Source organism: Halichoeres trimaculatus, unplaced genomic scaffold (assembly GCF_033239565.1).
Source record: "Halichoeres trimaculatus isolate MK-OKI-2021-1 unplaced genomic scaffold, fHalTri1.1 fHalTri1_scaffold_1, whole genome shotgun sequence".
Classification (NCBI taxonomy): Eukaryota; Metazoa; Chordata; class Actinopteri; order Labriformes; family Labridae; genus Halichoeres; species Halichoeres trimaculatus.
In genome coordinates, this window is record NW_027437179.1 from 19,108,937 (window position 1) to 19,120,026 (window position 11,090).

The 11,090-nt window shown below is 39.3% G+C and overlaps 1 protein-coding gene across 4 annotated transcripts; it reads left to right on the forward strand.

The window, feature by feature from the left end:
• The first annotated feature begins 890 nt into the window (after nt 1-890).
• Nucleotides 891-11,052, forward strand: dcaf12 (DDB1 and CUL4 associated factor 12). Of its 4 annotated transcripts, none has more exons than XM_074677599.1 (9): nt 891-1,351; nt 2,712-3,002; nt 4,050-4,328; nt 6,958-7,018; nt 7,156-7,349; nt 7,941-8,006; nt 8,435-8,597; nt 8,717-8,919; nt 9,052-11,052. In XM_074677599.1, the coding sequence occupies exons 1-9, from the start codon at nt 1,292-1,294 to the stop codon at nt 9,208-9,210; spliced, it is 1,476 nt and encodes a 491-aa protein (XP_074533700.1). In that variant the 5' UTR covers nt 891-1,291; the 3' UTR covers nt 9,211-11,052. The 4 variants fall into 4 exon arrangements, with proteins under 4 accessions (XP_074533700.1, XP_074533721.1, XP_074533711.1 ...); XM_074677620.1 differs by having other exon boundaries at nt 8,741-8,919; XM_074677610.1 differs by having other exon boundaries at nt 2,715-3,002.
• Nucleotides 11,053-11,090: the final 38 nt, after the last annotated feature.

The following is an 11,090-nucleotide window of genomic DNA, read 5'->3' on the forward strand; positions in this document are numbered from 1 at the left end:
TATGGCTTTTTTTCCTCTCTTCTAAAGCCATTGCGTTTTTATTTTTTTCTGAGCACAGAGAATACTCAAACAATACAGACAATTCTCCATCTAGGTATTGTGTTGCAACTAGAAGCATCCACCTCTGTGCCCTGTCAGCAGACATAACACTTCAAAGTAGATGCCATATGTGCTCTGCCTAGACAGACCAAGGTTGATAAACAGGTAATGTTTTACATCTGCCAACAAAACATTAAAAAAAGTACAAATAGTGCCATCACTGGGGTTTGGGAGTAGATGAGTCAAACATTAGATCAAACAACTATTATTGATCAAGAACTGTCGTGACAATCATGAATTATAAAATAGAATATAAATACAGGAGAACATTTTGATAATATCTTCACAGTAATATTTTATTGTATGTTTACAAGGCCTTCAAAGATAACACATTCCTTGTGTCACAATTTTGTAGAAATATAACTTAAGAAACAAAAGATGTTGTTTTTTGATTATTCTTTAACAGTAAATGTCATTTATAACAATAGTGCAATAAACAAACAACACAAGGGATACACATTGCATAAACATTAAATAAAAAGGACAAATAAACAGAAAATAAATTAATAAAAACATAAAGACATGCCAGGTGTCACAAGTAAAAATAAAATTGAAGGTAAGATAATGTCATGTAAGTGGGGGCACAGTATCATAATTTTGACAGCTTTTACTTATAACTACTATCAAATTTACATTTGTGAACATGAAACTTTGCAATATAATGAGGGTTATACTATTAGATAGTATTCTTTTTCAACTGAAGTATCACATTTTACAAAGCGAAAAAGTACAGGAAATCGTTGTACTCTCTGATTCTACTTGAATCGGTAGCGTAGACTGTGATCAGCAGCTGTCGTGAACGAGCACGCACGACGATCGCGTTCACATACGACCTTGTTTTTGTTGATGTTTAATTTGAGTGCGGCTGCGCGCTGCTCAATGCTTTCGCCGTTGCTGACGCGACTTGGTAGAAAAAAAGACAGTTAACCCTCTGGCTGTTGCTGTCGAAACTATTGAAACTGCATCGTTTGAAGGACCCTAGACCGACACCGTTTTTTGAGTCAAGGCTAGTAAATCAGCGACAATCTTAATTAGCGACAAACCAACCTCTCCCGTATGTGATCGCCCTTCCTCCTCGTCGGACGCTGCCAGCGAGGGCCAAGGAACAAAATAGCATATCGCCATTATATGATCCAGTGTCCAGAGTCACTTTTACCCTCCATGTGGGTGAGGGAACTGTGTGTATCAGATTATGGCGAGAAAAACAGTTAGCAGGAAAAGGAAGGCAGGAGAGCCCAAGGACCAACAACAGGTAGGCGGAAACCGGTGTGGATCAATTAAAGCTAACACTGGCTAGTTTGTTAGCGTGCTAACTAGCAGTGAGCTCTCCAGGCAATGAAGATAAAGGCTCAGACAATGCAGAATTGTAATCTTTGTCTATAGTACAGTACGAGCCGCACTTTATTTTGTAGAGAAAACAGGAATTTTGTGGTCTGTTTTAAATAATAGCACCAGCGTTTAAACATCAGTACTCGCAAATGCTAGCAAGGCGATGGCCAAATGCAGTTCGTTAGGACAGCTAGCTCAACGTTAGCAATGAGTAGCTTAGCTCATCTTACTGGAGCTGTAAATAAATCGTTAACTCAATGAGAGGACCTACCATATGATGTTAGTTTTGACAGACCCTTAATTTCATTATATAGACAAATGTCACTCTCAAGTTTCTTTACTTAATCGCTTATATCATCGCTAAAGACTCCTAACATTATGTGTGTTCGCTAAATTTGGCTTGACGTTAGCTGTTGCTGTGTTGCTAACGTTGACTATAAAGCAAGTCCAAACGTTGAGTATCAGTTATCTAACAGTACAGATAGCCTAACCGTGGATGGTCCCCTCGAAGTCTGTTCAAATTACCCGTAGAATGGAATTACATGACTACTTGTCAGCCCAGAGATCACTACTGAACAGTCAGCTGTTGACACCCACCTAGACACCACAAATCTGCAAACACTGAAATCAGAAATTGTATTTGGAGTTTTTCCAGCAAGATACTTTATTTGTATTTAAGGTCAACAATTTCCTGAAATGTTCCATATGCAAAACCTCACAAAAATCACTAAATTCAAACAGCAACTCCATAAACAGATCTGGTTCTGACCACATTAATTTCTTCAAGACAGCTTCAGACTTGATTATCAGACTCACACAAAAATGGTTAAAACTACACAGATTTCTTCTGAAACTATTTCATATTAATTAATGGAATCTTTTCTCTTGTACACAGTATTGTTGCACAAGAGGATATGTAGGTCAGGGGTTTTCAATTTATAACAAAGACCACTTGTCATTTTTCAGAAGAAATCCAGATGTCATTGTAGCTGTTGTCAAGAAATCAAAGCAAGAAAACACATCTATATGCAGTCTGATGTCTCGTTTACGGTCTTGATGAAACACACAACACTGATGTGTAAATAGTTCTGAGGTCTGCTATCTAACTGTAGGTTTCTTCTGCTCCTTCATTATAGACTGCTAGTAATACCAGCACGGCATGTTGCTCTTATTCAGTATCTGCATTGAACCAAACTGATGCAGTGGTGGTGTGCAGGTCTATCTTTTGATAAAGACCTCCTCCTTTCACAGAATCCTAACCCAGTTATTCCCCCCTCCTTCAGCAGGGCTGGTGTCAGCCACCACACAAGCGGAACCGTGTTTCTTCTTCTTCACGCCATGCCCAGCAGTGGTGGTGCAGTCGGCGCTCAGTGGTATGTGCCCTCCGGGGTCGGGAGTTCAGGCCTCAGCAGCAGCACGAGTTGCGACTCCAGAGAAGTCTGCGGGGCTTTGCAGCTGGGAGGCTCCCTGGTATCCTCAAGGAGAGGGAGTTTTCTCTGGGGCGGCTCAACAAGGTGTTTGCCTCCCAGTGGCTCAACCACAGGCAGGTGGTGTGTGGGACCAAGTGCAACACGGTGAGATGCCTTTATTTAATTTTTTTTTTCATATGACATATCAGTTGCATATACTATAACTTCATTTGTAAAATATGCATGGCATCATAATTTCAATGTAAAAAGAAAGGATATTTTTAGGTTAATGCAACCATCGTAACCATTAGATAACTGAATGAGGTACTTAAAGACTGATCCTTGCTGAGTATCATGCAAGTAAAAGTACAATATGCCATAGTCTTTTCAAATTGATTAAAATAATGTAAAAAAAAAAAAAACTTCAAAGAGGCCCAGTTTAATAAAAAGTGATGCTAACAGCTCAAGTGTGATGTCTATGGCTGTTTTGATTTGGAGCAAGGAAACACCAGCAACATGCGGAAGCATGTTGATGCAGGACAGCACTTAATATCAGTTGTGCTGTTGATGCTCTACACTGCTGGTGTTGCAGTGTAAAGAGTGACTGCTTTTTTGGTAGCCATCAAAATTATGTTTACTTTCAACAGCTTTTAGTTGAATCAAAAGTGTCCATGTGATTGTATCCTAGATTATTTTTAAGCTATAATGAAATAGAATCAAAAATAAAACTGATAACAGCATCAGTATTAATGAACTCTTATCAGTTCCCATCCCAAGGTGTTGGAGTACACTTTGACTTTTTAGCTTCCTGAGAGACCATGTGAAAGTGAAGGCAGCTTATTAGAAGGAAAAATGATTGTGTGATGTTTAAAGGTAGTGCTCATTTTTTGAAAGAAGAAATCAAGCTCCTGTCACAAACCCAAGCTACTTGTATCTGATTTTGGGGCACAGTTGAAGGTTGTCAGGTCTTGTCAAAATGGGCTTTATAGGGCCAAACAAAGTTTGTGTTCCATTTGTTGTCAAGATTCAAGTTTTTGTGTTTTTTTTTTTTTAAGAATCAATTAATAAAAACAATTTCACACCACTATTCCAGAAAAGAACCACTTCCTGATAACAATTTTAACATTATAGTAACATACTGTGGCTCACATTGTATGTTGTAACTCATGTACTTAAGTGGCTAAGTTGATCTTTTCCTCTTTTTACCTACAGCTCTTTGTAGCTGATGTCCTGACGGGGCAGATAACACGCATTCCCATGCTGAAGGACAGAGAGTGTCAAGGTGGAGGCTCTGGGATGGTGGGTGGAGTGGTGTCAGGGAGGCATTACCAATCTAATGCAGGTTCTCGCTCCCGGCTGGACCAGCAAGGCTGTGGCATTCATGCTATTGAACTGAACCCCTCCCGAACACTGCTGGCCACAGGTGGAGACAACCCCAATAGTCTGGCCATCTATCAGCTTCCTACGCTGGACCCTGTTTGTGTTGGAGATGTAAGTGGGATGGATTGTTGTGGGTTTATTTGGCTGTGTTCTACTGTTGCGGGTCTAATCCTAGCCTTTGTCATGAGTGTTTCAAACTACACTGAATGTATTTTTAAGCTGTCCTATTATGGCTTATTGACTTATAGTTTGTTGCATTAGAAGGAACAATTTTGACAGCTCAGTGCTTATAAATTTGAAAATACTGCATTACCCTTCAGCCTCATCAGCCATCCAATTAATTATATCGGAATAAAACTATTAATGCTCATGGCTAACAGGGATCAAATGTATGCAGGGCTGTAGAGGACAAAGCCAGGCAGAAACCAAATCACTTTTAACAAAATAACACCATAAAGTTAAACTGGAGTGGTTAAAGGACCAGTAAGGACAATCTTGAAGTGGACTGCAGTAACAACTTGGGCTGAAATTGCGTGCACACTTAAGTGATGACGTGACTCTTAACAAGACATGTGCTTGTTTTGAAAAATGAAAGATAGCAAATCTTCTTTATAACACTACTTTTCTTTGATCAAGACAAGTTTTACCAGATAATAATGTGACGAGATAATTTATCAACAATTACATAGCTCTCTTGTTTAAAATGGGGACAACAAGCAAACTTTGTAAGTTTGCACCATAGTTAAGAAGCCAGCTATGTTTAGCCCTATTCACAGCTCAGCGCTCTGAGATGCATCTGTGATTGGCTCGTGCTCTCTTACGCTCTAATTTAGCTCTCTTCTGTCCTTTTTTTTGTCAGTCCAGCTCCAGGGTCCACCATTACTACAAAATGAGTCCAAGAAATCATTTTCAGCATAGCAAAACAAAGATCTGTCTTCTCACTACTAATCATCATCATCCAGTGTGGTGTTGTCACAAGCTGCATTTCCATTACACTTAGACAGCGCAAAACCTTAATATCGCAATATATAAACTGTAATGGACACACCACATTTTCAAAAAAACCTCTGAAATTTCAATAAAAAATTACGCTCTCATGAGGTGTTTTTTCAGAAGTTTCAATATTGAACTTTATTGCAAAAGTACAATGGAAATACCATTTTTGCAAAACATGTCACATTGCCATAACAATGCACCTCCCTCAACCCCACGTGTCCACTGCCACACCTACGGACACCAGCGTTCATATTTTATCAGCTCTGCTGTAGGGATGCACGATATTGGATTTTTGCCGATATCCGATATGCCGATATATCGAAACCCCTATTGACCAATACCGATACTGATAATAACAAGTTTGTTTGTTTTTTTCACTGTAAAGAAAGCTAAGCCTATCCTGTACTGGAATTTATATGTTACTCTAATTGTGACGGTCTTATTTGTTTAAGAAACACACATAAAACAAGACAAAAAAAATTGATTTTACCATATATAAGAAATGTATTATTTTTTCAAACTCAAGACATCCAGTATTGAAATACAGAAAAATAATTTCTTTAGATCACATGAACTTTAAATGTACAATGCATTTTAAACATAACCAAGTTGCATTTGATTATTTTAGAGCTACTGTAACAACCTGGTGACAGACACAGAGCTCTGCAGTGCAAATAAAAGAAGTGCTACATTTTATTTAAGGAGCTTATTTTTCAGATGGAAAATAATAATAATCCTAACTGAAGAGCACCTTATTGGCTGTGCCTATCGGCAGAAATTTTTGTAACGTGTTTGTTAAACGTGTTTTTAAGCTTTTATCAGCCGATACTGATATTGTGCCGATAATATTGTGCATCCCTACTCTGCTGTTATTTATATGTTCAATGCAGATATTTGTGTTTTTGTGCGACATTTCTGGAGGCATGAGGACGGCTGTGAGCAGGTCAGAGTGCAGCAGGAGGGAGGGGCGGAGGTTTGTGTGCATGAGTGAAAGTATGTTAGCTGGAGATGATGAGTTTCATCCAGTGTTTCATTCCTGCCTGTTTTGAGCTGGCAGGATCACGGCTGACAGTTTGAGCCGAGAATAAAAACACCAATCTTCATAAATTGCCATCATCATGAGTGCAGAGTCTGGATAGACGTTACGTTTTACTTTACTCAAGTTGTGCGCAATTCTAGTCATTATGGAAACACTGGCAAGGCACAGTTGTTCTTAACCGAAACGTCAGAAATATCTCTCTTATTTTCTGAAAAGGTGTAATGGAAACACAGCTATTGAGACTTCAACATGCTGTAAATCAGTCTGGTCCTGTCTGACCCGATCTGGAGCCTAACTCTGGCACTAGTAATATCATTTTAGGTTGCGGATTACTATCAGGCATATATCTAGAAGGGAGACTTTTTCAAATCCTTACACTACTTTGAAGAGACATACTGCTGAATTAGTTTTTGATAGGATCAATATGTAAATACTTTTATGAGAAAAAGTTAAGCTACCTCAACTTTTGAAGTTTATTGGGATTCAATGATGCTTATTGACCTCTTTGTTTACTAACATCTGAAATTTAAAGTGTCTGACATGCAGTCTGTGAAGTTCCTTTGATTGGCACACCTACACACACCACACCAGAGTCGAGAAAGTCTGTATTCAACAGCCATTTTTTGCTAAGCAATTACCTCCCCAACACAGTAAGCAGTGTAAAAGGAATCATGTTGCTTTACTTATCAGCTGTCTGATTTTCAGGATGGTCACAATGACTGGATCTTCTCAATAGCATGGATCAGTGACAACATGGCTGTGTCTGGTAAGTTGTCTCTAGCTGCTCAAGTTTTAGGATTTTGTGTCTTCTTTGTACCCCAACAGTGGTACAACACTGTTTTTGCCTGCAGACAGTAGAATCTGCCTTTAATCAGCATGTGTTGTATTTGCTCGTACTCCTAGGTTCCAGAGATGGTTCCATGGGCCTTTGGGAGGTAACAGAAGATGTAATGAGTCAGGCAGAGCGCAGTCAGAATGAGCAGACAGTACCCTCTTACGCCCACATCTCCCACCGTGCCCTGAAGGATATCCCAAAGGAGTACACCAACCCATACAACTGTAAAGTCCGCGCTCTGGCCTTCAACAACAACCACAAAGTAAGCTTCATCCTCATCATACAATTAGTTGAAGTTTAATCTGTCCCTGTAACATCAACATGTCAACCACACTTTGGCATCGTCTTCTTATTAAAGGTATACAAAAGGGTAAATAAGGTGGAAAATAGATATTGTTTCAGATATTGATATTGATAACTGTAGACACAATCAGGGGCCAGATATAATTTATCCATTTGCACACCAAGTTGAACAAAGTAGCTCTAGTGTTACACACACAACATACAAGCCTGCAACATATGGAAATCAAGCTGCATCAGTGCCTGTGCTATTTTGGGGTAAATAATGCAATGCACTGAGTATAGAAACGAGTAGAAGTGGACTGGAAGTAAGTTTGAATTTGAACTTTTTTTATGATGTTTTGATGTAGCTGACCAGGGAAGTAGTCTGTGAAAATCAACATATTTGATCCTGATTGCAGGTCTTCTTACTGTAGAGACTGAACTTAAGGATGGTTCTAAAAACTTATGAAACAAGATGACAGACAGTCCTTGTGTTTTCCTTCTTAATGTCCAAGCTTAATTTATCGATATGCTCCTTCCTGTTTTTTTTTTTTTTTTTTTTTTCATCTAGGAACTGGGTGCTGTGTCCTTGGATGGCTATTTCCACCTCTGGAAGGCTGAGCACAACTTGTGCAAGGTAAATCATGCTGTAACACCTTGTTTGATAAATTATCATGAAGTGATCATTTTTTCTGCAATCCACCAGGTGAAAACAAACAGGTCCTGTGAAGAGTTTTCTCTGGTTATAAAGCTGACTAAATGCATCCAAACAACTGACAAAAGCAAGTGAGACAGTCAGACAGGATTTGACTCAATAGCAATCCATAATGTCTGTAACTGAGTTGCCGCCAGTCAAAACAATTTATGGGATGCTGCATGAAGCAGCTGTCTGATTTTTACTTTGGACATTTTCACAATGAGACTTGTCAGAATAAAGTTCATCTCTCTGAAGAGGAAGGAGCATTTTTATCTAAGTACTTGAGCATTCAAGGGACAGGATTTACTCAAGCAGAATCGGATAGCATCTGTTTGTTTCTTATTTGACATTTTCTCATGTCCCTCCAGATACTGTCCACCAAGCTGCCTCACTGCAAAGAGAATGTGTGTCTGGCATACGGACAAGACTGGTCAGTGTACGCTGTGGGCTCTCAGGCGCATGTCTCCTTTCTTGATCCACGGCAGCCAACACACAGCATCAAGTCTGTCAATTCCAGAGAGAGAGGAAGTGGTAAATGATCTGTACTCTTGTAAAAACACACTCAGAGCATTCATTTGCAACATCCAATCTGTTGTAATGGATTACATGATGTACTATAAAAGCATGACTGTTATATTTTTTATGTCTAGCTGAAGGAATCTGTGTCTGTGCAGGGATCCGTTCAGTGAGTTTCTATGAGCACATCGTGACAGTGGGTACTGGCCAAGGTTCTCTTCTGTTCTATGACATCCGGGCCCAGAGATTCCTGGAAAACCCTTTAAATCCAGCTGGGGGGTATAGGAAGTGCCCAGGAGATGGCATACTCAAGCTCACGACAGGGAAAGGATGGCTGGTATGGAGTTTGTTTTAAAATTGTAGTGACAAACTGGATTTTGCCTCACACATTATCCCTTGTGGTCATGGATTGACGGTATTTTCTAAATATCTCCCTTTCCCTTTCCCCAACTTTTTGTTTTCCTCTCAGAATCATGATGACACATGGAGGAGTTACTTCTCAGACATTCATTCCTTCCCCAACGCTGTGTACACCCACTGCTACGACGACTCTGGCACCAAGCTGTTTGTAGCAGGTGGACCACTCTGCTCTGGCCTGCACGGAAACTATGCAGGACTATGGAGCTAGCCTAGTGGTCTCCTCAATCACCCTCGTCCATATTTTTTACTACTTCAGTACCCTCTTCTTCATGTCTGCTATGGTCACAGTCTCTGGTATCCCCTTCGCTCATTGAAATGTCACTCTGTTTTGCTTACACGTGGACTCAGGAGCATGATCTTGCCCTCACCTGGTCACAGCTTTATATATCATTGTGTATCTTTGTGTCCACCATCCAACTTTCCCTTCACCTCCAGTTATTCCTTTGCTCCTTCACTCAGTTTTTATATGAATATGTACAAAGAATTAACCAGTAATTTTCTCAAGAGCTGCAAAGTCTGCCACTTAGAAACTCCAGAGTTTTTAGATACATCAAGAATGAAGAATACACATGCTCTCATCATCACATCTGACCACAGGGATAAGGATATGGTCTATTGACAGCTTGTTTTGTTAGTACAGATAGTGTTAACTGCTGCTTTCTCTAAGATAACTGACAGTGTTTATGTGAAAATACCTGTAGGGTTCCTCCCAAAACATCCCTTTCTATTATCTCACTGAAATGGACAGAAGCAAAAGAGGGGAAGACATGACGAAGGACTGAGGAAACAATACTCTCTGAAAGACTGACAAAGAGTACAGTTTGATAGAGAATATTAACTGATTGGACAACCTGTCCTGTCCTGCAACAATCAACAGAAACTTCTCTCTTCTCCTGCTGGGAGTAAAACGAAGAAGCCAATCACTATGGGACTTTGTGCTCAGAATTTTCTCCTCAGGTGATGTTAAGGAGAAACACTAAGATTGCTAAATGCAGTGTTGTTGTTCTGTTCTCAATTAATCCCAAAAATGCTTATTTTATTTTTGACTGTGTGATTTGACAGGCATACCCCTGCTGATATTCTAAGTAGCTTTATTTGTATTTATTTTGCCCTCTCCCTGTCCCCTTTATTAAGTTTGATCAGGGGAGTTTATATTTGCTTTGTTTGAAGGATGTGCTCACTCTTCCCCTTTGCTTAGGTTCCTCTTCTTTTTCAGCAGATCTGGCAAGTTAAGTGTTGTTAGATGCTGTCTGTAACCACCCAGTGTCATAAAAGAGCTCACCTTAAAGTTTAAAGCTGTAGAAGCAAGTCAAGAAACATCATATATTACAATACTAAAAAGGAGCCCTTAGTTTCTTGGTCCAGTCTGCCCTACATTCTGAGATTTTGGGACTCTCCGCAAGAAGCAGATCGGTGATAGCTCACTTTGGTCTTTTCAGATGTCTAGCGAAAAATATGTGAGGAGAACGTAGGAGAACTTTTGGACCCTGCCCTGATGTTCGATGCTTCGGGCACATACATGTTTTTTGTCATTGATTGAAAGATTTGTATTTTTTTTCTTATTTTCTTGTGTGTCAGGCAGTAAGGGATGGTGCACCTCTCCGTGTTTGGCAGAGGCAGGGTAGGCTTGAGTTGCGTTTTTGCCTTCCTCAAAGTCTTTCTGTGAAAGACTGCCATGAGTATCATAGTTTTTCCTTTTCTACATGGAAATTTTGTCCAGTTTTCATGGTAATGACAGATTGAAAAGAGAAACCCCGATTACAACCATAAATTGAACAAATAACCGACACTTTTAAAGTGTATTTTATATAAATATGTGTATATGTATGTGTAAAATACATAGGGACACTTGCATACATTTTTATGTATATGTCTGAGGAAGTGTGTGGATCAATCTGTCTACTTGGTGATGCCCTGTTTTTTTATACATGCCTCATGAATGTTTTTACAAATGACTGAATTTGAGGATATTGTAAAATACAAACATCTGCAAAAAAAACGATACTAAATCTTTAAAAAAGAGTAAATAATAAAATAAAATGTATATTAATGTAATGTTTCCTCGTCATGTCTTAATACATGATTTCT